Source organism: Sinohyriopsis cumingii, chromosome 5 (assembly GCF_028554795.1).
Source record: "Sinohyriopsis cumingii isolate HCF-2022 chromosome 5, ASM2855479v2, whole genome shotgun sequence".
Lineage (NCBI taxonomy): Eukaryota > Metazoa > Mollusca > Bivalvia > Unionida > Unionidae > Sinohyriopsis > Sinohyriopsis cumingii.
Window position 1 is genome coordinate 93,652,938 of NC_142965.1, and position 27,064 is coordinate 93,680,001.

Sequence of the window (27,064 nt, forward strand, 5' to 3'; positions counted from 1 at the left end):
GTAAAATGTCCAAGAGGACGAGCAGCATCGCTTTCGCATCCCACAGGTTTGACACGCACAGCATCACTTTCCATGACAGGGGTAGGGGCACTAAAGTTCCCATGATGCTTTACGGCATCGCTCAGGTCACAAGGTACAGCATCGGTCCCATCGCAAGGCTCACAATCGCACTCGTCTGCAAACTCCGTTACGCAATTACAATGGTAACCACATGGACAATCGCAGTTTCCTTCCGGACATTTTCCGTCGCAATGTCTGGGTCTTATCCATCCAGTATTAGTCACACTAGAGAAAGATACAGCTTTTTTACAATCCCAAACTGAAACGATGTCTTTTTCTAAGTATTCATCTTTGTTCGCTCGGTCTTGGTAGTCACAATGAACTATCGATCTTGACCATAGCCCCTTTTTATACTAGTCGCAATGCAGTCTCCAGCTTGTACATCTTTCCTTTTTTACGTTTTTTCTGTCTTGTTTCGGAAGGTACCGTCTCTAAGGTACCGTCAACATTGTACCGTAGTGTGATGGGTGGAAAGGCCATAGAAAGGTAAGGGCAGTGCGGAGACATCGAGTATGTTCCAGAATAGCTGAATCTTTATAGATACATAGATCCATTCGTAACTTCAGTCCGCAAGCGAAACACTGTACCTCGATCCCAATCCTGACTCAGGTCCCAAGTAGACAAATCCTGTTCTAGCTAAAACATGCGAAGAAGGTAATCCTTCCTATCCGTAGGCCATTTCTGAAACGTGTCCAATCGACGGGCACAATCACAATAGTCAGGTAAGAAGACTGGAAAATGGTAGGGTTTGAACTTGGAGTTCTCATCGGGTTTTCTCACTCGATTCTTGCTGTGGCGAAGTCATCTTTCTCGTAACTCTCCTCTTACAACCAATGTTTTATACCAACGTGTCCATACGGTAAGGTGAAATGATTGGGAAGTCGCACTCGCTTCTGGTATACGATTTGATAGACTTTTTCCAAGGGTCGACTGACGATGTGGTGAGTAGGTAAACGTGCAATCTTGTTCGGTTGATAGGTGGTCACTTTAAAGTTTCCATCCTCTCCCGATTGCAAGGCTTCTTTTCAATACCCAAAAGTTGACCACTCGACTGGTACGATAATTCAGAGTCCAGTCCTTTCACTTTGCACGTAGTGTGCACTTCTCCTTGTTTGTCCCGGTATTCGTAGCCGTAATTTTTGGGACCGCCAATGACGAAACTTAGAATCTTGTCGTCGGGATGCTCGTCTGTCCAGGCTCCTAAACGGTCTCCTTCGATGTTAGGGTGATGTTGAATCGGGTGATGGATGTAAATGCAACTATCCGTGTCAAAGTACAGGACGCGTTCTTCTAACAGTTCTAAAGCTTCGTACAATTTTAAGCGAGCATGGGCTGTCACGTAAGCCGCAATGATGACATTTCCAAAAGGGTCGTCTTGTACAAAGTCCAGATCTTCTTCGTAATTGACCAAGATCAAATTCTCTCGAACGACGTCCACGTGTTTCATGTATTTGGTTTTGTCGTGAATCATCTGGAAGTAGCGGGAAGGTTCTGTCAAATATTCCGTCTTGGGTAAACACGGTCGTTGTGCCATTTTACCCCACAAGCAATTTAACATCACTTTGGCAAACGATCGCCTGCCTTCGTTTTTCTCGATGTGGTCTAAAGAGATGCCTTCTTGTTCGTAGTATTTCTCTTTGAATTGTATTTGGTCTTCGGGAGTGTGACACCAGGAAGGATAGCCGCTGGCTTCTTGCTTCAGTTTCAAAAAGGCATCCACGTAGTCGGCGAAAATGCCTTTCTGAGTAGGGTACCCTTGTGGTATTGTTGTGTCTTGGGAAAGTGGCAAATTTCGTACACTTCTAACAGTTGGTATCCCATGTCCATAGCTTTGAACAATTCTACGCTGACCCAGGTTCCCGTCAAGGCCCGTTCTTCCTGGCTGTGCTGACAAGGTTGGTCTTGGTTGCACGTTTCGGCACAAGTACGGCACAAGGGAAACATCAATTTGCCTTGACAATGTGAGGTAAGACGGGATGGTAGAGGTTCGTGGGAGGCAAAACTTTGCACTTGATCAAGCCTTCGTATTGTCGAATGTTTTTCAGGTCGATGTGTTCCGTCAGCAATTGTGGGTGCCCTACGGGAAAACGACAATATTTGCACACGTAGGGATACAGCGAACACACGTCCAAGTATTTGATTTCTTCTCCTTTCTCTTCGTCGGCTTGGTACAGCAAACAGGTGGCATTGGTCCTTCCTCCGTACAAACTATCCCTCGGGTTCAAGCGGGTCCACGAACTGGTAACTTTCCACGAGGCGTTTAAACTCGGGATCGGTTTTCATACGGTGATCGTACTCGTGTTCCCACATTCCACCACTTGGTATCCTTGCTGTTCCAACTTTAGGCGCCGCTGACAAGTGTCTGTACAAGTCTTCCATGGTTCGTTGCAAAAACTGATTTTTAGTGCCACGGTCAGGGTAACAGACGGGACATCCGTGAAATAAGCAACCGTAAACTCGTACACGATCTTGGGGTTTTCTAAGTCCCAGCCATCGACCGAATACGTTCCGATGGTCCTTTTCGCCCCCTCCGTTGCGGGCATGCTGAATCCACTTGTCTTCCTTGTCGCACAAGTAATGTAACCAACGTAGGGCTTTGACCGAGTATTGACGTTTGACAAAGTGGGTCGTTTGAGGACTGATGACAGCCACGGTCTTTTCAGGCATGAATCGTTGTCGATACACTAAGGAACACGCTTTGGCAATGGTGCAAGCTTCTTTCAAAGGATCGACCCCTCCGTGTTCCATGAACAGTTCTCGAAATTTTCCACAGCAACGTCGTAAAATGTCCACGTCGGAACGACAATACTTTAGCATTTCTTCCTGAAAGTCGAAAGGGTCCGAGGCGTGAGCCTGGTACCAAGCGTAGAAAGCTTCTCGTTGTTCGGTACGCATGTTGTCGGGGTCGTAATAGTGAGCTTCAGGTAAATGGGTAGAACGGCGTGTTGATTGGCTTCCGTATTGAAAAAAGTGTGGAAAGTACCCTTTAGCCATTTCTATCATTCCAAACGTTTTAGGCATCGACTCAAAGGCATGGCCAAGTAACTCATCGAATCTTTAAACTGCACTTGTCCCACTTGCATGAAAATGATTTTGGCTCCGTTCAAAGTCACTTTAGGACGCTCGGTGCCTTGTTCCGTATAGTACCTCAAAAGAAACTGTCCATCGTATCCGGAGAAATTGTGAGCCATCACCGTGGCATGACGATGACAATCTCGGTAACGTTCGATGTCCTCTTGGCTCCACGTCTTGTCGTGGGGTCTAAGACCCATTGGGCAAAATCGGCTAACGTGTTGGGTCCCCGAAAGATTTTTTCACGCCCTCCGGGTATCTTGCTGCAGTGAGGGCATTGACTGAAGATAGGTTCTTGAATGCACTTCTCGCACGCTCGATGAGCCACGCAGAAATTAGGAATGTGAATGCCGGTTTCTTGCATGCATTCGAAATCGAAAAAGATGAAATTGCCTTTCTTCTTGTGACCGTCCTCTTTCTCAGGTGGGGATGGTATTTTTGCACGTAACATTGGTGTTCCAAGTCCACGATGTGGTGACAAATGTGACATTTTTTCTTTCCTCGACATACGTGTGCCTTGACACTATTGGTACGTATGCCTTGTCCACACGCGGGGCACAATCTTAGCAGTTGACAAGCGCATTTCTTCTGTGAACCTTGCGTTTTCAGATGTTGTTGGTAACAGGTAGGGCTGACAAACGTGCGCAGACAAGTGGAACAAGGCACTGGTTCTTCGCTCAGACAGGGTGAAGAGGCCAAACATCCTGTGCATTTCGATCCACAATGCTTGTGTTGCTCTCGATTGTTATAACCATGGTCAAATTTCTCACAGTAATAACCGTATTTCAGGAATCCGGTGATACTGGTAATGGTATCGAAATGTTCATCGTGATGATAAAGATGAATGTATTTTCCGTCCTTAAAGTCTTGGCCTCGAAACAACAGAGGTCCGCGTACTTCTTGAGGGTGCACTTTCAAGGTGTAGCGTGGAGCTAGGGTATCTTGCAATTTTTGCATCTCAGGAATGCCACAGAGTGTGTCCTTTGGACAGTCCGGCTTGTTGTAACAGGAGTTCTGCTTCGTTTCGTTGTTTGGCTAGATGGGAACGTTGAATAGTGTCCCAGGTTCTTTTCCATTCTACCGTGTCGTTCTTGTCGGCATAGGTTCGTCCCACCACGATGGCACGGGCTAAACACATCTGGTCATGAGGGTGTTAATTCGGACGAGACTCTTTTTGGTGTTGCGAAGGTCGTCCACCAATAACATCTTTTTGCGTCCTGTCCCTTGAGGAGGAGAGACGTGGGTCATGTCCAGTGTGGCTTTACCATCGGTGATGTCAAACTGATCATTAGATTGTTGTACGTGTTGAATCTTGTCCATGACTTTGGAAGCAGTCAATTCTGCAGGGGTGCTAAACTCGATCCAAACAGGGGATTTCAAACCGTCGTGTTGTATGGAAAGTCTCAAACGATCGTCTTCTTTGGGTTGACATTGTCGCTTGAGTGCGGTGAGCAAAGAATCCCACACCTCGGTGATGAACACTTCTGCTTTCTCTAACGGCACTTCGGACTTGAAATCTTTAAACTTCAACCCGTGTATTTGTAAGCCGTGGTTCTAAATTTTCTAGAGGAGCGCAGCGCTTTTCCGTCTCTCGAATGGAATAGTACTTTTCAGGGTTGACAAAGGGTGGTGAACTTGGTTTAGAGGGTTCGGATTCTGGTTCACTCATGTCCTCTTCAAAATCACTGGCATGAATTTGTGCCAAGATTTCAGCCCTGGTACGAGGCGATAGATCACGTTTCTGCCTCTTACTTTCTTCTTCTTCTTCTTTCTTCTCGAATGAATGGGATCGTTTCATCTTGAAAGCAAAAAGTCAAATGACTCAAGTTCAAACACCATAAACTACTTTATAGTCCTGGCAGACCAGCGTATATAAAAGGGTGTGTGTCTTGTCCTTTCACTATTCATTTCACTCTCAAGCCGAGCACAACGATGGAAGAGACTGACCAGATGGAACGTTTCGTCAGAGCTTTGCGAGGGGTCATTAGAAAATTCTCTTCAGACCAGCCTACGGACTACTCTCCTTCCTTTAGAGATAAAAGTCAAGATACTTGCTATATCTGTCAGAAGAAAGGGCATTGGTCTTCAGAGTGTCCAGACCGTCAAAAAAGAAAAAAAACAGGGACTAAAAGAGACAAAAGTGAAGATACCTGTTATTATTGTCAAGAAAAAGGACATTGGTCTCCAGATTGCCCAAAAAAGAAACAAGAGGAGTCAGAAGAAAAGAGGAATTCTTCAGAAGAAGAGAGGGATTCTTCAGAGGAAGAGAGGGATTCTTCTGAGGAAGAAAGAAGACAGGTGAAGAAAAAGAAACAGGAGAAAAAAAGAAGAAGGGAAGAAAGCGAGGAGGAAGAAGAAGAGGAAAAGAGTGTGACGGTGAAGAAATTCAAAAAACAGAGAGACTAAAAAAGGAGAAAAGAAGAAATTAATGAACTTTTCCTTATTAAAGTGTTGTGTTATAAATTGTGAATTGGATTGTAAAAAAATGGAGAAAAGAATAAATGAATGATATAAGGTAAGTGTCTTTGAGTTGTGATTTTAAAATAAGAAGCTACACTCACGCACTCATACACAGACACGTACTATAAGGGTAACATGGGTGAGTTTTTTAGATATTGGCAAATTGAAATTGTATTTCTTTTCGAGATATGTGAGTGGCCCTGAAAAGGGCCTTTTTTCTTCATGGTGTAGGGGTGAGTTTAAGCAATCAATTTTAACTGCCTTAAGCCTTTGCCACGGCCAAGGCCTACTTCTGGACTGCGTAATGTTGATGATGATGATAATGATTGGGTTGAAATCACTAAGGGTGGTACGGTAGGCTTAGTCACAGGGTTGACGTGTTTAGCTCGGGAAGGTCGTATTCTCTTCGGTCGTGATAAAGAAGTCTGATACATTTGTTTCAGACTTCTTAACTCCGCTAAAATGTCCAACAGTACCGTGACCGTTTGATTTTCACCCTCTTGTTTCTTTGCTGCTACTTCTTCTTGCTGTTGTTTTTTTCTTACCTCTTCTTCTTCTTGTTGCTGTTGCTGTAGGAGAAAAGCCTGTTCCGCTTCCTTTTTGTCGTTGTATAAATTTCTCCAATTCTTCTTTCTGTCTCTGTCTAAAATTCTCCACTTGCGGTAATGAAGAAAGTAACGAAGGTTCCGGAACAAATTCTTGCGAGGAGAGAAAATCCACAAAATCCCAATTCACCTCTTCTGAAAGTAAGTCCGGGTTCCCTTGGGCAGTCTCCCCTGCTGGTGCACCCCACTGGATCGTTTTCTGAGTTTCCGTCATGTTGAATCACTGTCGCATAGATTGACTGCACACAAGCGCTAGCGAATCTATATTGACTACGTGACGTCACAGACTGCTCTCTTCGGATTGGATGCGGGCTGACTGAATTCTGTAACGCGTGTTCGGATTGGTGAATGAACTCAATCCGTTTCAATCCTTCCTCCGCCTATAAATAAGCGCCGTTCAATGCATTGATTCACCTGTTCTCGTCGCTTCAAGATGTGGACTACAGTTGAGTCATCCACCCTTGTGTCTTCCATGATGTTTCGGACAGACTTGCTCATGTATGTCCGATCGAAGTGGACCGTTGTCCACAGGACAAACACCAGCCTGTGGATACGTAGGATCTACGTCGAAAGACAAGGATGCCTGAAAAGAGTGCTGATGTACGGACCAACAGTAAGACGCAGCCTAAGGACAAGAAGAAGACCAATGCGGTGCCATTTATGTTAATGAATACATTAACATAAAACCCAAAGGCCCTTTTCAGGGCCAGCCATATTTCTCGAAAAGAGATAGTCTTTGAATTGCCTACCCCTTTTTTAAATTTAAATTTAAATTTAAATTTTAAAAAAACTTTTTAAAAAAAATCCCATGTTAAATTTCCCTTGTACGTATAGTATCCCACGATTTATTCCCATGTTAAATTCCCCTTGTACGTATAGTATCCCACGATTTATTCCCATGTTAATTCCCCTTGTCCGTAAAGTGTCCCACGATTTTTCTCCATGTTAAATTTCCATTATCCGTAAAGTGTCCCAAGGGTGTTTTTAATGCTAATTCCCATTATCCGTAAAGTGTCCCCATTCACTACTGATATCATCTTGTGTGAGTTCCTGCTCATTAACAACTGAAATTTACTAATTCAACTCTGATTATTTCGAGTAAGACATGAAGATGGTCAAGGGATATGTAGCAGGTGCAGATGCACCAATACAATGTCACGAGATTTTGTTTTGAAAAAGATTGAAATAAATCTGAACAACAAAACTATGGTATTCAGTTACCCAGACTCTTTACCCTACCCAACCCCATTTTAAAATGAAATGCTTCAATGATATTTTTTATTAAAAGATGGACAAAACGTAGTAATTTTATTTATTGAATTTTAATGTCTAACCCGATTCTCGCCATGGGTTTCTCACTCTGTACCATCTGGCAACTTACTATGCAATATTTTTTTTTTCACGAGCTGGTCGGACACGTACCAACCAATTTGCCGCATTACGTATTTTGTTTTGAATAATAGATTGTAATTTGAAATAAGTAAAATTCTTCGAACAATGTATTAACATATGCTTTTGCAAAACATAAAAAATTGTTCATCCTCACAGGAACACAACCATTGTCAAAGCTTTGGTTCGGAGGTGTGTACTTTTTTGCACGTTGTCAAAGCTCTTCAATTTCGGAGGTCAGTAAATATAGCTAGCAGTCATTTGAGAAATGCACATCTGAAGTAAGGGCTAGCTGTTTACTCTATAACTCAAATTATACCCAACCATCGAAACCAAAATCAAGGGAATTAAAAGTTACTTTATCAGTACATGAGATATACAAGAGCTTATTTTTAATTAACCAGGATAACCAGTGAGGAAAACTTGGGAAATTCATTTTCTTTAAAATCAAACCTTATGCAAAGTATGAAACTGCAGAGTGCAACCTTAATAAAAGTGAGCTATTTGGAAAAACACCGGAACTTATGAAGTTTGGGGGTTCACTAATTCATATTTATGTGTATCAGAAATAGCCGTGGTAGTTCCGAATTGTACGGTAAAGTTTGGCCGTCTTTAAGAAGAATGATTTTCGCTGCATTCTTTTTCCTTAGGTCCTTATTTTCAAGAAATATGTCAGGATTCTCCGAAATTATTCGCTTGGTCTTGTATGAATGACTTAAATGTTTAACGGGATTTGTTACTTTACGTGTTTGCATCTCAACTTGGCAGACAAAATACTAAATCATATACCCAGTTTGTAACAATTTCAGAACACGATATTATTATTATTATTATTATTATTATTATTATTATCGAAGATGTTTAAATCCGTGAATTAATCGTTTCGAGATGTCATTCTCAGATCCAAAATATTGACATGTACTCTGTATGTGATTTCACATGTGCATGTTTGCGCACGCCTCTGTGTGTGTGTGTGTCTGTGTGTAAAGAAAGAGAAGAGAATATAAATAAGTTCATTTTTTCATCTTGTGCGCACGCGCTTGTGTGTGAAGCGTGAAAGAGGCAACACCATATTAAGGGTGAAATAAAGATAAATTAAGTGGATATTTCATCATTATGCTCAAATGTGTACGTTTGTGTGTTTACACATCGACATTGTAAGGTCGTATCGTGTGACTTGTGTGCACGCCAACATTGAAATGATTGTAGTAAATAGGTATATATTTTCTCATTTTTAAAGCAGTTAATCGAAAAGATAATCTTACAAAAAAAGAAACGCATTATGTCAGATATCATACTAATGTTGGTATATAAACACGAGGTTTTCCCTATATGTAGGTTATGTATAAATAAGTAAATCACTTAGACCTCTCAAAGTTACTGGGTCAACGAGTCACATGATAGGACCTCTGCATGTCGACGACTGCTTATGTCATCTGTTATGTATATTTGATTTAATTTATATCTGATTTAATTGTTTGTAAGCTTAAAAAAAATTATATTTCATTATATGTCAAAAAATGTAGTTCTGTTTACTATGAACTCATACTTTTTACATAAAATAGTTTGACCTTGACTGTTCATTTGGTAAACACAAAGGTGACCTAGTTCCCGACCTTAATTCAAAATTAATAACAGCCACGTGAACAAGTCTTTTGTGTGTGTGTGTGTGTGTGTGTGGAAATAATAAGGGTCAGATCAAGGCTGTATTGGATACGTGACGCTATGATTGTAGATAGTTTTTAGTGAAGTAAACAACTTTTTTTATATTTTATTCTTCGAGTAAAATGATTGGTTTTGTCAGGGCCATGCTGAGAGTACGTGATGTAAACATGATCACGTGACCCTTATACGGATACGCATTCTGCGTCTCAAAATTACTGTATAACCATTTGTTTTAGAGAATTAATCTCAGCCGTGATTCTAAACACTGAGACATAAAGGTGTTATTTTTGTTGTGTCATTTTGGGAATTACGTTGTAATGCTTATTCAGACTATTTGGATTCAAAAGGATTAATTCGTTTCTCTGGAAATATTTTAGTGCTCATACAGAATTCTTGAACAAAGACATTTCTTAAAATTTTTATTCAGATTTCCAAGACCAAAGTGTTATTTCTTGTGTTTCTGCAAGGAATTGTAGACTACAACACTTTACAGGATACAGCATACGTCATCGCCTTTCATCTTGGATTTTCATCGGGACTCAAACTTGAATTTATCAGAACATTTCATTATTATGACTTCTAAAATTTTATTCGTGGATTATTCTTGGATTATTTTTGAATTTCATTCTTAAAACCGTAAGTTCTTTTTTTTTCTTCTTCATTTGTACATTATTTTTCTAGGAAAAATTTGTTATTTGTTTAATTTTTAAAAGCTTTCTGTTTTCACTCTTTCATGTGTTGCTGTTTATTCGAGCCTAAACACATAACATAATCATCCAAGACATTTTGACACTGTTGTTCCACCAGATGATATTGAACACAATTACGTTGTGAGGATGAAACATCATTACCGCTGAGATATATTCTTTGACAGAGTAGGTTTGATTTCATTGGCAAATACACTAAAACATCAGTCTTATGTGACCTTAGTGGGAGGATAATAATAATAATAATAATAATAATACACAGTTACGTTTTCACCAAAGCATATTAATTTCTGTTTTTGAACTTTAATCTCTTAGGTTAAAGAACAAAGGGAATAGAAGCTCTCTTAGGCAAGTTTCTTTCCCTGATATTTGCCCAGAAATTACAATAATGTCTACAAATTTAGCACTCGAAGATGTGTAATAATTTTGGGGGGTACCAAATCCTTTTTTTTAAATTTAGATATAAATTAAGGCGTAGTGTAAATTGAGAAGACAAATTTACAAATAATGTTTCGCTACGTTACGTAATTTGTATATTTATATAATAATAAAAGCAACGGTTCGCTTAACATTTTGCTACATAGCTTTTATTCAAATTGTACATTTTTCTATGCGTCATCAAATTTTTATCACAATATTAAATTATTACCTAAACCGAAATAAAGGTCTTATTCAAAACTGAATGTAAACATGTTAGTAATCGGAAAGAAATGCTCCATTTAGCCTCTCATGATAGATACACTAATTTATATAAGAAGTAATGTCAGTGAAATAAATAAATAAAACAGAGATATTTTATAGCAAGCATTATATATGGATTGTATATACGTGTCATCCAAAGGCATGTACAGACAAGGGTACATAGTTTCCGTTTATACGTAAATTAAAGCATGTTTATAAAGATGACCTGATCGACTTGACATCTCCACGTGACAGATCGGCGGTCAGTCAGTGAATGGAAGTTAACGAATATATCACCTGGACGACCAAGCCTAGTCTCAAAAGAGGCAAAGTAGTCTGAATATTAATAACATTTGTCTCATAGAAATAATGAAACCACATATATATATATATATATATATATATATATATATATATATATATATATATATATATATATATATATATATTGTTCTTGTTGTTCTAGGGTTTAACGCCATTTTTCAGCACAAGATACATGGCGGCCAGTGTAACAGAAGAACCCTGGCAAATCCAGGGAAGAAGCACCGACCCAGTATATATATATATATATATATATATATATATATATATATATATATATATATATATATATATAAACATTGAATATAAATTTAATGGTTATTATATATGAATACGAAATAATGAATATAATTGAATTTTATTCCATTGAAATAGATTTAATCGGATTTTCCAACCTTTGACACGCAATAAGTCAATATAGGAATCGGACAACTAATTATTTTATAGCCAGAGAACCAGTATACTGATGTGTGAATGAAAAATAAAGTACTTAATATTCGTATATGCATCCATTGGTTAGTAAACTGACTTTTTTGCATTGTTTAATTTCATAAACATCAATTTGTGTATACAGTTGACAACAATACATTTATTTCTATTTTGGTATCCTTTTTTTAAATTCATGCTGAAAAAATAGCACATGAGCTCTTGGTTCTAGGCTGTTTTATTTGGTACAGACCAGGAGTCCCCCCGTTTAACAGCACAAGGCTAACAAAAATGTCGTGGAACAACTGGAAACAACAACATCTCTCATTCTAATGAATGGAAGCATGCTTGGTTTGTATGCATAGATTATTTTTTTAATTTACTATATTAACATTATTTTCTATGGAAAAGTAATTAGGTGTCTGATCCCCATATGCTACGCTCAGTTCGCATAATGCATTCGTTTGCAACAGCTGTTAAAACTGAATGTATCTACATAACTGTCCAATGTATATTTATGAATTTAATTTCAGTCAACGATTTTCTGTAATGCATTTCATTCTTGACTCTATCGTTATTAGCCCTTATTTCCACCACATAACCTGTTTCTCGCTTCATAGATTTTTGTCGGTTAGAAATCGTCTTATACGTACATAAACTGTAAGTATTACATATTATGTACGCCTTCGTGATCACAAATTGGCAAGAACAGGAAAATTACGAGCACCTTAAAAAGAGCGATTCTCTGAGCCACGTATAAAATGATAATCGTTATGTTTACACCTATGTCAAATTAATCATAATGAATGTAAACAGAGGAGTTTGCATATGAGAGAGAGAGAGAGAGAGAGAGTAGCTTCACTTCATATTAATACTTTTCTTCCTCTAAGACCCAGTAATAAATTCTTTCCATATAGTAGTGAATTCGTAACTTACAGCAATTATTCATAATTAACTGAACTTTTCCCAAAGGAATCACGAAGCAGTATGCATTTTTATTCACTCATCAAAGTTTCTAGTGTAACTTTACTGTCAAGCTGGCATGAGTGACCGATGAAGAGGAAACTGGAAACTGGGATGGAATGGGGGAAGTTGGTCAAAAGATTTTTTTTTAAAAAATATTTGGCGTATGCAAGATGATTGTGCTAAATCAGAATTTAGGAAAATATAAAATTCTTTTTGCTATTCTGCATGTTGGAAAAGAACGCAAATAGAGTTTTGAACATTTGTTTTCTTGCGAATGAAAGGTTACCGTCTACAGCAGAGGTCTCAAACACGCGACCCGCCAAGTCATATCATGTGACCCGCAAAATAATTGGAGTCACAAGGTGTCATGAGAGATAACAAAGGTGATGCGGCTCTTGGGTCATCGAAAATGGTCTCATGCTGCCCCAAGGGTGGTTTGAGTTTGAGACCCCTGGTCTATAGTAAGCAGATTTAACTGACTAATCAGAAAACTTGTTACCTGACAAAATCTATTTTTAAGTGACCTTTGTCTTGGTAGGGTTCTTTCTCGGGCACAAAAAACAAACATAATATGTATCAAATCGATTCACGGCAACTTAAATTATTTACCGGAAATGAAATGTAATGTAATGATTTGGGAAACAATACCGAGTTTCCTCTGATCTTTTCATACCATTTATGGATATTTGGACATTTATGTTGGTTTGTCAGTGTAAATGTCCATACACGTGACACAGGGTTAGAAAGGTCATAGGAAACTCTGACAAGAAGATCAGTAGCTCTCGGTCAAAGTCGCTTTAACAAAAAGAAAATAGATTTTGCCTCTGTATTTCACATCCGTTTACATTTATACATGCACACGTATTAAAAATATCATGTAATGATAACTTTTCAACAATGTACAAACTGTTATACTTAAAACACAACGGTCAATTGTTTAGAGCTCCATATAATTCCATGACAATGTAATTCCTTTTAATTCCGTGACAATGTAATTCCTTATTTTTAATGTTTGGAATAAATGTAACTTTGGAGATAACAATGAAAAATTGCACGAAATTTAATGATAATGACATTTTTTCAGAAGTTGAATTTATTAACTTTACAGCCTTACAATGAGAAACTACTCGAAATTTGTTGACCAGATTTATCTGATGTTATTTATGATAAGCGGACAAAATTTGGAATTTCAGATATTTTTACCATTACAGTATCTCTGTAAATTTGGGAATCTACAGAGTGATTTCTAGTAAAAATCTTAAATGTTTACTTGAAATACTTTGAGGATTCAAGGCCATGCTTTTGTGGTTTGCTTCGTTTTAGAATTCCTGCAAATCGTACGGCTTAAATTGCACCTCATTACGATTGTTGAGTTTGAAGTAAGTGTGAAATTTGTACTTGAAAGCATCAACGAATTTAAGGTTTAGATATCTGGTCCCAGAAAACGGATTCCAACTGGAGCGAAAACAATAATTGTAAAATACGTACAGAAAGCGTCGGTGAAGGCCGAAAAAGCAAACTATGTCTAATGGACTCTAATTATCATTAAAGTATCTAGTTTAATTTTCAAGTAATCCTTGAAATATACTCCCTTCTATTTAATTTAACGTCCTTTCGGGCAAATTAAGGCATTTGTTTCTCTACCTTTTTGAGATAATGCACGTAGATACCAACTGCACGTTGATACCAATATTATTCACAGAGTTAGAAAGCATATGCATATGCTTGTTGATGAAGGGTCCACATGATGAACAGCCCAACAACATTGAAAGTCCATGACCAGAGTTTGAAATTCCTAAGATGCACAGGAGGGACCTAGAGTGATAGCTGGTGCTTATCGATTGATCGAGAGAGAGAGAGAGAGAGATTAGTGCCAACCGTATGTTTGAGTGGAAGGACAGTTTGGATGACCGCCTACAAAATCATTATAAAATTATAAATCACTAATTATTTGAGAAATAGCTAAAACATGTGAAGCGATTTCGTACTCAGCAATTATAAAACAAACATAAAATTAGGGAAGAAACGAAGTTTTCGTGTATACCTCTAGATTCTTCAAGGTTAATTGACTGTCTGTGCCATAAAGGGGCTCTATTTTTAAGACGGATAAGTATCAATACTGATTTTCAATCAAGGTCGTTTTACTAGATTTTAAAGAATCCCCTTTCTTTGCGGAGAATTTACTAACGTATTGCTAACAGCCAGGACTTTAAACTGTCATTTTAAACAGTTATGCCAGGCTGGGAGTTAACTTTATGATATACATGTAGTAAATTCAATAAAGAAACAAGAGAAGAATGTTTCAGTTTTAGAGTATTTCCGTGCAGTTTTGACTTTGTTGTAACATACTGTGTGCACGATTCCTGAAGTGGATGTGAGCTGTAAAGAAACTAACGTTTTTAAAATAAAACATATGCAAGTTAGTTTTTGATGTTACAGTTTTATAATTTATAACAGCTAGCAAAACTCTGCAAATGTAAAGGGTAAGGGTTACATGTGAACTTTATAAACGCAGACAAAATTAAAACTTTCCCGAAACCTCAAAAGCTTATAGATTCATTATTAAATTATTTAAAGATAATTCATTTACTTGCCCAAGAGCTTTGGAAACAAGTATGTGTTTCTCAGTTTACCATAAAATAAGGGAATATGCTGTATATTAAATACTAGATGCTGTATAATCCCTCCTCATGACCATCCCGGTGCTAAGACAATTCCCACTTTACCGACTGAAAATCTGAAGAACAAAGTTTTGTTTATTTTATTATTCTAATGTTGTACAACCCCGAATTATGACCAGTCGGTTCTCGTATTAAGACCAAATAGTATCATATTCCCCATTAGTATCGACGGAAAGTGGAAAATCCCTAATCTGCGCATCACGTGACTTTTATCGTGGCTTGGAGACCAAAGACTACGTGATCTCCATCATCATTCGAAAATTCTTTCACAGCAGTGAAGATAAACTGGAACACACTGACGTAATAGAAAGTATAGCTTCCAAAGTTAAGTGTCACGCAAATAGGACATTTCGCACTGATCGACCTAGTTACACGCGTATCTTCTCAAGACCGAGTTCAAGTCGAAAAGCCGCTATTGTAATTGCAATTTATTTCAAATTTATCTTCTAATTATTATTTATGAATGGTAAATCAATGGATAAGAGTGGACGTATTTTTTCCTATTCATATTTGTATTATTATGCAAGCTATCTGCAATCCACAATTCGGATCACACACACACACACACACACACACACACACACACACATACATACATACATACATTTTGTTGTAGTCCAGCTAATGGTCGTAATAGCGCATGTTCACTGTAGGTGATACCACTGGGTGGCACACATTGATTATCTTTGAGTGTCAGGTATACTAAGTACCTTAGGGATGCAGATTAAAGGAAAATGGACAATTTTGATTTGCTTCGTAATGGATGGAGAGCATGGAAATCCTAGGTTTAAATTCCAAATTCGCATGGCAGTATCTGTGGTGGTGTTATTTCTAATGGAGTCTCGGTGGTGTAATGCAGGGCTAATTGTATCACACAAAAATTCAATGGTATCTTAATTGAATACTACAACTATTATACGTTGAAATGCTACCACTTACTTATGTAAATAATTCAGTAGATATAAAGATTTTACGTCACAAATGTACGCTTGTAAACGTGACACAGTATCAAAAGAGCAAACAGTGTCGGATTTTCATTAATAATTCGTCATTTTGTCGTAATCTTTACGAATAAATTAACAATATTTTAATAGCCTACATTTTTCTGTACCCCTCTTCATGATACGCCGTTGAGACCGATGTGAAATGAAACTGGTACGTATTATGCAGGATGAAAGTTCAAAGCAACTATTCTAGTTTGCTCATTTTTTTTTACTCATTTATCCTGCACGTATGTCAAGTGATCCTATAAAACGAAGAAAATAGGACTAGGTATTGGGTTTACATTTTATTTCTCAACATTATCTTGCTGTGTCTTCATTAACATTATCTCTGAATTGCGACCAAATATTAATATAAGCATTGCAGATGGTATGAGATGAGACATCGATATCCTCATTGAAATTATTGCAGAAAAGACATGTCCGTATGTTTGCATACTCTTGTAAGAGCGCAATGCCATATACCTCCTATTATACTATGTTAAGTGGTACAACAGCTGCCTCGCTTGGCGTTCAGCATTAAGAGGTTAGTGTTAGGACTGGTCGGCCTGGTGTCAAAATAATGTGACTGGGTGGGACATCATGCTACATGTCTGCGGCATGATGCCCCAGTGCTAGACATCAACTGGCACATTGCAGACATCGTAGCGATATGACTGAAAAATTGTTAAAACTATGTTAAAAATGAAAATCACATCACATCACATACTATGTTAAGACTCAAGAGTCCAAATATTTGGATATAATGCGGGAAGAACTGTTGAAGTGTTCAACGATTGAAAGATTATAATACACTCTCAGGAAAATCCGATTAATGTTTAGGACCATTGGAAGGAGAGTTCCACGACAGGTGTTGTACTTTTCATCTAGGTCAGAGCATTATGTTTACAGTAATCTCATTTAGATGCAGTGGCGTCACTCGGGTTGGTGTCACCCAGTGCGGTAGCTCATGGTGTCACCCCCATGGTCCTCCTTCCGTAACAGACCATACAGAATCCTTAGTAATGTCATTTTGGTGTCACCCCCTCTGATGGTGTCACCCGGTGCAGTCCGCACCCCCCGCATCCCCCTAGCGACGCTACTGCTGTGCCTGCAAGTCATGTATTTAATTATGATCGGTTATCCGCTTATGAAATCCGACTAGACCGAGCAGTGTGTGCTCTGTAAAATTTGCAATTTTTCATTTTGGTGTCAACCCTCTGAGATGGTGTCACCCGGTGCGGTCCGCACCCCCCGCACCCCACTAGCGACGCCACTGTTTAGATGTCTGTATGCATGTCTTTCAGTGTGCCTGTCTATCAGTAGCGAACTAAGGGTAAATGGCGCCCTGGAGGACAGTGGTGTGAATTCTGCCCAGGACGACGATCATGGCCCAAGGGCCAGAAAACGAGGCCTGATAGGCCGAAGCCGGGGAAGAGTTTTTAGAGGGGGCATGTGCCTCCGACCCATCCCACCAGCTAGAGTGTTTGGGGGAGCGTTATGAGCTATCCAAGCGGACCCGTGACCGCCAGCGATTTGCATGCAATTTAATGCCATTTGGCGGCTTTTTTTTTTCTTCCTGGAATCTAAATTCACATAAGACAATCAAACATGTGTGTCTTTCATTTCCATATTAGACCCATTAATTTCACCTCAAACATTTCATTTCCACGTTAGACCCATTAATTTCACCTCAAACATATTACTGTTAAGCAAATACAGAAACCAGAACTTTTAACAAAATCTATTTATTTATGGGCTGTTTGATTTTAAAAAATAACTAGAGATATTTCTATAAAACAACTTATAAACGATAAGTTTTCCGAGCTTTGAACATTGCGAACTGCACAATGAATAGTGGTAGTCTGACGGATTCGAAGATAGACGTCTTTTTTTAACTCATATGTGCATAGGCGATAGTATTGATCGATGTTTGGATCCCTCTCACACGCTGTGATGTGAAATAGGATTAGGGGGTGGGGTGGGGGTGGGCGTCGATGGATAGAGTAGCAGTTTGTTCATGAAGAACAAGCTGGCATCAGAAAAAGTTTGCAAATTCTTGTTAAACTGTTGCGTTATGTAATTTATAACAAAGAGTAACAAATTTATAAAACATTTTTTTTTTCGAAGAAAATTGTATCAGCTGTTTTGGCGCTGCAAGACCTCTGGCGCCCGGAGCAACCACTCAGTCCCCCCCCCCCCCCCGTTAGTGCGCTACTGCTGTCTATCAATTTATCTGTCTGACTGTATACCAGTCAATAAGCATGTATGCGTGCGTGCAAACATGTATGTATGTATGTATGTATGTATGTATGTATGTAGAAGCGAACGACATCTTCCATTAAAAAGACTTTCTTTTACCCACAGAGGACCTAACAGAGCGCAGGAAGACTGGTCTACGGCGACTCCGGATTCTTTGTGTTGTACAACTGATCGTGTCCTTCATATCGTTCGATGTCGGTATCGGGACTCTAGTTGTTGCCTGGCCAAACAGAGCATTTCCATATGTTTCCGGGGGTCCAATATTTTCCGGTGTTCTAGTAAGTACGACATAACTATTTAACAATCAAGTTACAGTTTTCACACTGATATTCCTGACACGAAATGTAACGCGTTGTATTGGTAAGTTACTTACAAAAAGTGGACTGGGAATTCCAAAGACCATAGAAACATTAACATTGATCGGTGCCTGTTAGATCGGGTTATTGTAAGTCGATCTAAATTTGATCAGCATGGGGATGGGCGTGGTAGGTGGGATCGGTTTTGGTTATATAATTAGAGCTTTATTCACATTGTACTAAGAATTTGGTTATATCACATCGGTAGCTCTGCAGTACCCGAGGGCCGCGCTGGAAACACCTTAAATATGTGATATGACAGATGGGAAGACAAATGCGCTCACCGACAGACAGACGAAAAAGTGCAGAGGGAACAACTGAAACAATTTACATTAACAAGACAGGTATTCGAATGCACAAACGTCTAGCTGGTTTGACTTGTAACGGACGAAACATCAACTGCTCAGCTTTTGGCATGGATTCAGGTGGAAATGTACGATACTACGATACACTTGGCAGTGACATTAATGATCAAGGTACCACGATAACAAGTTAAACAATCTTGTTCTTATAGACATCCATTGCAGCACTTTATAAGTAATAGGAAAGGGCCTAAATTGTTGTTAAAGAAATAAAATCCATTGGAGGGTGTCGAATATCGTTAGAGTCTATGTTAGTCCATGTACACTCGAGGACTGGAAATTGTAAGTCTTTTTTGAAATAATAAAAAGTACTAAAACAATCAATAATGTGGAATACTAAAGTTAAGCATTTCAAGGAAGGTACTTTCAGAAAAGTATGCATTTCTACTGTTCGCTCGATCGTATTTGAAGTTTGAGCCTTACAATCTTCTTAATACAGGTTTTTGTTGGTGCATTGCTGGGTTATTGGGCCAGTAACGAAGGTCTCCAAAGCAGGACTGATTCTTCTTTCACCAGCAAGGTTAAATGCTTGGTAAGAATCATCTCTTACTGTCTCTTCTTGTAGCATAAGAACTGTCATCTGGGGTTCTACATAAATGGGATTTTTCTTCTACTTAAGATACTTTCAAATTATCTAGCTATAATGTGCTTCCCTTTAACATTGTTTTCGTTTTCTTACTCCCCCACCTCCACATAGATTGGACAGCCGTCCCATGACAGTGTTGGATAACCAACGTATTCTAATCAAGATCACACAAAAAGAAAACAAGTTCTGGAGTGGATAGAGGAATAAACATGTAACAATGTTTTACACATTTATGAGAATTTCAGTATATTGAGAGAGAGAGAGAAAAAGAAAGAGAGAGAGAGAAAGAACAGAAATGAGCTGATATAAACTTTGTTTTTGCATTAATATCATTTGACATTTTCTTTAAGTCAAATATCACCTTATCATCCTCTACTTTGTAAAATAAATTCCAAATTATACATTATCGGTAGAAATTGGATTGCATTTTAAAAGGCCATTCGTTGCATTTTCGATAAACGTTGGACAATATTACATTGAAAAACTGAGGCGAGTCACAGTTTCTATTTGATTTCTACAGAATATGCAATTACTGTCATTTCTAATTCCAACTTTTGGCACGTAATTGCTTGTAAAAAGTATCCTGTTAAAAAGTATATATTGAAACCATCTCGATTAGGTAATATATCTAGTTTTGTTTGCTAAATTGATTGATTGATTGTTTCTTTATTTCTTAAGTGTAGAAAATAATTTGACCATTTTACCGGGACTAATTACTAGGGGTGAATCGATACACCTGTGCCACGTATCGATACGATTCACGCACGATACGCAGCCTGCGATACGATACATTTAGATACACGTATGAACTTGATGGTCTTTCCATCTTTGGAAGGTAGATGGTGCCGTTTCATGCAGACACTCTGGTCCGGTTTCCATCATGCAGATGACAAAATAGACATATAGTTATCATATACGTTATATAATATGCAATTCTTATTGACGAGAAGATGACAACAATACTTTCATACAGACTACCTGTTTGTTGCAGTGAGTTTTATCCAACGTTTTAGGCCATTAAATGGTGGCTCCATTTAACATCCATGTTTTGTACAATATAAATGATTTGAAAACATCTTATTACCAATTCCGTGTGTCGGTTACACTTGGAATGCATTACAATATCTTCAAAACAAGAAATAATCCAATTTCCTAGTGCAAAGAAAATCTCATTTAGAACAAATCCGGGCACTGGAGTAAAGTTGAATACCAGCAAAATCTGTCACATTTTACTTTCTGCTGATGCAAAAGACTGCTGCAGCCACGTGTACTTTTTATTTATTTCATCAGTGCCTTCATTCACTGATTAAATATCTCTGCATAAAAAAATACATATTTGTTCCCCATGTACAATTTAATGAGATGATGATGACAGGATTTTATCTTAAGGGAGACTCCCCCCCCCCATCAAAAAAAGGGGGGGGGGAAGAAACGGTCATAGGTCAATATTTATCTAAACTTTAATATCTGTCAAATATCTGTCTCTCTTTCTATTCCACTCTCTTATAGCTCTGCTGAAATCAACATCTTTGACAGATGTCACCTCTAGTAAGCTTTATCTGTTAATTAATTCTGAGCGTACACTGCTCCGTTTCTTTGTATCAATATTGTTCTGTGCTTATTTCTGAAGGGGCATGTACATAGCTAGCTTTGTCAGCATGAATATATTGGGAAACTAATCTTTGTGACTTTTCGTACAATTTTCCAGAGTTCATACATATTATCTTTTGAACACATCTGCTCCAAAATAAGATTTTTCACTAACTTCCTCTGTAAAATCAGTAGTTTACTGACTACTATACCAAATGTGTTATCTGCTCCATAATGCTGTATTTAGCCCATCAATGCTTGTGAAAACAAAGGTATTAAAATAAATATCTTTACTTATTAATTGAATTTTTTACCCTTATTTCAATTTATCTTAACTCTGATAAAGATACATGTATATGGTTTTGTAGCATATAATTCGCAGGGCGATATTGATTAATTAAAAAAAATGAAAATTGCATTATACTTTTAAATTGTCTGTATTTTAATCTGGCTCAGTATTCTGCCCTTTGTACGTTTAATTTCGAAATACCACTGAAAGGGTCATGTCGTCTATTTTTTGACCATCCATCATGTGCTTCTGACTCTTATTTAACACCAAAATCACTCACTGGTATCTCCATTAACGCTTTCCCAGCTTCAATAATCTGATACACTTTATAACTTTAAAAATTGTTGTCATCATAACTATCATCAGCAAAGTATTTGCCGAATGAAATTGCAATGAACCATGCCGGGAATCAGACATTTTTGGATTTTCTAGGTAGCCCGTATTTTAAACAAGCATTTGTAAATCTTTCTTCATGAATGGTTCAAATTACGTCTTAATACTTATTCCTGGGCACGTTGCTAATCTAATTTAGTTTCACAACCACTCATGCCGTGCTTGAAGAACACATATGTGGAACAGTTGCTATCCGAAACACAGCTGTCGTGACAAGAACGGTTAAATAAAAATATATGCTTCGCCGAGCACATTTTCGTATGTTGGACTTTTAACAAATTTGCGGAGTTCTCGCGTTTCACTGTAATCCAAACGCGCGAAATCGTATAAATTTTGCGCGATTAGCGCAATGGCACACACTGACAGCATCTCCGCTTATGTACTTGACATATCTAATGACCTTCCCGCAAAATCTCTCTCTTGCTTTGCCAATACTTCCTGTTTGTCACGCAGAACATAAGCTACATTGATTTCTGATTGGTAGTTATTGTTTAACCTGGACCGGAAAAGCAATAACCACAAATGAGAATTCAGTGTAACATATTTCACCGTGCAGTATATCGGAAGCGTGGCTTTCAAATCGTCCAAAGGAGTCAAGATACAATTCAAAGTATAAACTTCGCGTGAAAGTGATTATTAAATGATGAGTAAAGTACTTCATTATGCATGTGGAACACGTTTGGAATGTATAGTATATGCTGAACATACTTCTGTGTGAAGATAATTAGCATGAAATGGGTGTGTGTGTGTACCAGATTACGAACCATGTCACAGTGTTAACATATAGACGGCGGGTGAGTATTCTCAAATAGACACGAGTGCCTGTGACTGCAAATGCCGTTTCAGATGGATTATATCTTTACAGAATAACAAGGGGGGGGGGGGGGCCGAGTGGTCTAAAGCGCTCTCCGTTACGGATCACTGCCATCTCACCTCTGTCTGCGTAGGTTCGAGTCTCGGATTCGGCTAATGTGGGTATGTGAGAAAGCTTGCCAGTAGCTTCTCGTGGGTCGGTGGTTCTTTACGGGGTTTTCCCGGGTTCTCCCTCCACCATTAATACTGGCCGCCATGCATAGCCTGTCATGTGCTGAAAAATGGCGTTAAACCCTACAACAACATCAATAACAACAGAATAACAAGGTAACTAATAATAATTATTCATGACTGCTAAAGACTAAACTAACATGCATACGGTAAGTATCATTTTGTATCGATTTTCCGTGTCTTGTATCGATATGTGTATCGTTTCAGCTTAAGTTTCGATGCATCATCGATGAATCGTTTCATTCTTATTAATTACATGTATTGCGGAGTCACTTGTCTGGATGCAAAATGAATTCCACCAAACTAACAAGTTTCACTATGCAAAATGGTTAAGCTTTCAAAAGACACACTATATGTCTTTCTTTATTAACTTGTTATTTAATAGTAAAGATATTCGAGCAGAAAATTTAAAGCTAAGATGATACTAAATATTCCAGGGAAAGTTTAGATGAGGAAACTTTAAGGAAAAATGGTCACAATATGTTTTTGGGGAGGCAAAAGGAGAATATAATGATACCATATCTTAAAGATAGAATAAACCATATCTGTCTGTTCAAATAATGGTGGGAGGACATAGCGATATTATAGTGTCTCCCTCGTTGGTAAATTCCCACGACTTTTGCAGCATTTGAGATTGGTGTATTTTGCCTCAATGTGATTTAAAGAGCTGTAGAATATGGTACAACGATCTTCATATTATTAAAAAAGAAAGGAAAATTCCTGGATTCAGTGCTAGGGAGGAGGCTTGTGTGGGTAATGTGGGGGATGGGTCTTTATAGATAATCGTTGATTACATGCAGGAAATACTAATTTGTTGGATCTGGATCTCTCTCTCTCTCTCTCTCGCGTTATAACATGATGTCCAATTTTCAGATAATTGCTCATTATACAACTTCCTTTATGTTAATCTATTTGCTTTTTTCAGATTATTGTAGCATACACTTTTCGTATGATGTGATTTTTCAATAAATATAACTTACCATTTCAGATAATTACTCATTACGCTCTGTGCATCACGTGCATCAGCCTCTCCATCCTGAGTACCGGGTACGCTCTCTGGAGTTTGTTGGGCTGCGTTAATGATGACGCTAGGAACCCGTGGCATGAATACTGTTTCCCCAATTACCATGGAAACATTGTCATGGCCATCTTTGGCATGGTAATTGGTCTGATACTGGCCATAACTTGCATTGTTGGGTCAGTTTTCTTTTGCTGCTACGGCAGGGCGTATGGGTTTAGATCCCGTAACGAGAAAATCATTCAGGCTAAGATGCAAGAATTGGCTCAAAACAACCAAATTCAGCAGTGGAGCTGTCAAGTTCAAGGTCATTTCTAAGGCTGCCTTCTAAACGCTGTGCGAATGCATATCACCATGTCTTGAAACAAAATGATAAAATGATTTCATTCACTAATATGTTGTATAGTCTATATTTTCTTTCATGAGTGATTCATTTATTAAAATATTTAATTATTTTTGTAAAAAGTTTTGTAAATCACACGAGTATATTTTTTCTTTGAAATGGTTTTGTTTAATTAGGGCTCAGCATCAGGATGCAGAAGCTTTACCTTTCCGTCCGTATGCCCGTCAGTGCGTTGGCATTCTTGTTATCACCAAATCTCTGTAACCCTTTAAATGGATGCCACTTGGAAATTGAATTTCTTATTACATGAATATGCGTCTTTTAAATGTTTCTTCTTTTCATGTTTAATTTTTGCCGAGTTATTGTCCTTTTTCCATCTGTTTTAAGTCTCCGCTATAAGAGATTCTTGTAGAAAGCAATTCTCAAGAACTATTTAATATTCTCAGATGAATTATGGTATTCCATCGGGTTATAGGTATAGTAAGGCCTTTTATTGGTTTTGTCTCATCAAATCTATTGTTCGCAAAGTGATGTCCCTTGGCAGTTAACTTCATACCTTCACACTGGTTATTGCTAGCAACTGGCACAACTCAGGAAGCATTCGACATACTCTATTGTAACTTGGTAAAACATCTTTTAGAGCTAGATATATCTACCCTAGTCTTCGGTATTTTGGACAGTTATGGCCCTTACCAACCGGCTTCATATTCTTGCTTTAAATGTTGCTTGTAATCGGCTTAGCTCAAATCTTGATGCATCTTTTGTAGATTTTGTCTCCTCTGCTCGCTTTTGGACAGAGTTATGACCCCTGCTGATGACCTCTCTTTCCACGAGATGTTGCTGGTACTGATTTGTCCCTGAAGAAGTTGAATTTGATTTTAAGCATTCCACGCTATGATTTATAGTTGTCATGGCTTCTCATCTCCTAATTTTGGTTTCCCGAAACAATTTCCTCAGTTTTTAGGCCCAACGGAGCAAATATATAGTGAACAGTACCCTTTGTGATGAACCAATCGCTAATCACTCTCGTTTACGCATTGATTCTCATGCTATTAGATCATGTTGTAGTGCAAAGAAAAAGACGTTATTTTATTTCTTATCTTAACATAGTTGTTTTTTTAGTTTAACATATTTGTTATCTCATATAAAGTTCGAAACATATATATATATATATATATATATATATATATATATATATATATATATATATATATATATATATATATATATATATATATATATATATATATAATATTGAGTTAACCATGGTAGAATTATTGGGAAATATTTCATTTTCACGTAAATTTATATGCTTTCTGTAATTATTATTATTATTATTTGTTTATTTTTATACATCATTTCTTACTATTATTATTAGCGGGGCCCCGAGTGGCCGAGTGGTCTAAAGCGCTGTCCGTTACGGATCACTGCCATCTCACCTCTGTCTGCGTGGGTTCGAGTCCAAGGCTCGGCTAGCGTGGGTACGTGTGAAAGCCTGCCAGTAGCTTCTCGTGGGTCGATGGTTCTTCCCTGGGTTTTTCAGGGTTCTTCCTCCACCATTAATACTGGCCGACATGTATAGCCTATCGTGTGCTGAAAAATGGCGTTAAACACTACAACAACAGCAACAACATTTTTATTAGCAGTAGTAGTAGTAGTACTAGATAAAAATAATAATATCGTGATTAACTATTTATTTTGTGATTTCTATAAAGCATGGCTAGTGTTTGTTTCATTTGAACATATTTTATTTGCCAGTTACATTTGGAGTGGCTGAATTGTTGCTGAATGCCTGCTGACAAAATAGGCTGCAATAGATACCCATGCCTAATTTTTTGTGAAATTGCACTATATCAAATTAAATTATTACTAGTTTTGACAGTTTATAATATTGTAATAATTACCATTATTTAAATACCAATGGTTTTTGCAACAACTCAATAGTCTAAAACTCCTTATCGATTACATAAGCTTACTTTACTGACCATGATTAGTTTTTTGTGTAAACTTAAAGGCAACTAAAATCTGACAGACCTACGTCACTTCTAACTGAGTTTCTAGTAGTGCTAGACATGTATACCATATTGTAGTGTTCTCAATGATATACTGTCAAAACATAATCTGAAAATATATCATGTCTGTGTCTCAATAAAAAATGTCTCTTGGTTGTTTTTTTTAAAATTAAAAAAGTCCTTCATTAACGTTATTGAGTACACCACAACCTACCATATGTATCCATGTAAAATATGGACCCAAGTTTTAACACCGTTGATTCAGATATGCCGTCTTATAATGAGCGAGCAGATAGGATATATGGTATTCTCACTAAACCATCAGTAGAAAAATGAACGTGGAACATATACCAGGAGGATGAAAGAGTGGGCGGGAGTGAAATAGAAGTTTAACTATTTTCAGACAAAGCTAAGTCCCATACGACCGTTATTACTCTTATAAATCTATCAGCAAAGTGAAAGTAATGAAATGGTTAGAAATATGCACACTATACACACAAACATACGTATATTCTATTATACGTGAAAGTTAAAGGCGATTAAAGGGTAGTGGTGCTGTGCTCACACATACATGTAAACATCATTTGGGTTTAAGTTAAGGATGTGAAAGAAGTACAAAACATTCAAAAGAAATACTGACACTAACTGAATAATACCTTTGTTTCTGAGACAAGTGGATGTCCCTGAAAAGGACCGTTTACGTTGTTAAGTCAAAATTTACAACACCGATGCGCTTTGCTTCCTCGCAAGATTCTCCTCACTGCAGGTCCATAGAGTGGACACCCTAGCCTATCAA

General features: G+C 37.9%; 1 protein-coding gene across 2 annotated transcripts in view; it reads left to right on the top strand.

The window, feature by feature from the left end:
• Positions 1-26,421, top strand: part of LOC149799785 (uncharacterized) — a 44,092-nt gene extending 17,671 nt beyond the window's left edge. Inside the window, exons 2-5 of one of the 2 annotated variants that reach the window (XM_089959170.1) lie at positions 11,638-11,737; positions 18,381-18,553; positions 19,433-19,525; positions 23,884-26,421. In XM_089959170.1, the coding sequence (XP_089815296.1) occupies positions 11,719-11,737; positions 18,381-18,553; positions 19,433-19,525; positions 23,884-24,231 (633 nt within the window). In that variant the 5' untranslated portion in view covers positions 11,638-11,718 and the 3' untranslated portion in view covers positions 24,232-26,421. The remainder of the gene's footprint in view (positions 1-11,637; positions 11,738-18,380; positions 18,554-19,432; positions 19,526-23,883) is intronic. The other variant, XM_089959169.1, reaches the window with a different exon arrangement.
• The last annotated feature ends 643 nt before the right edge of the window (positions 26,422-27,064 follow it).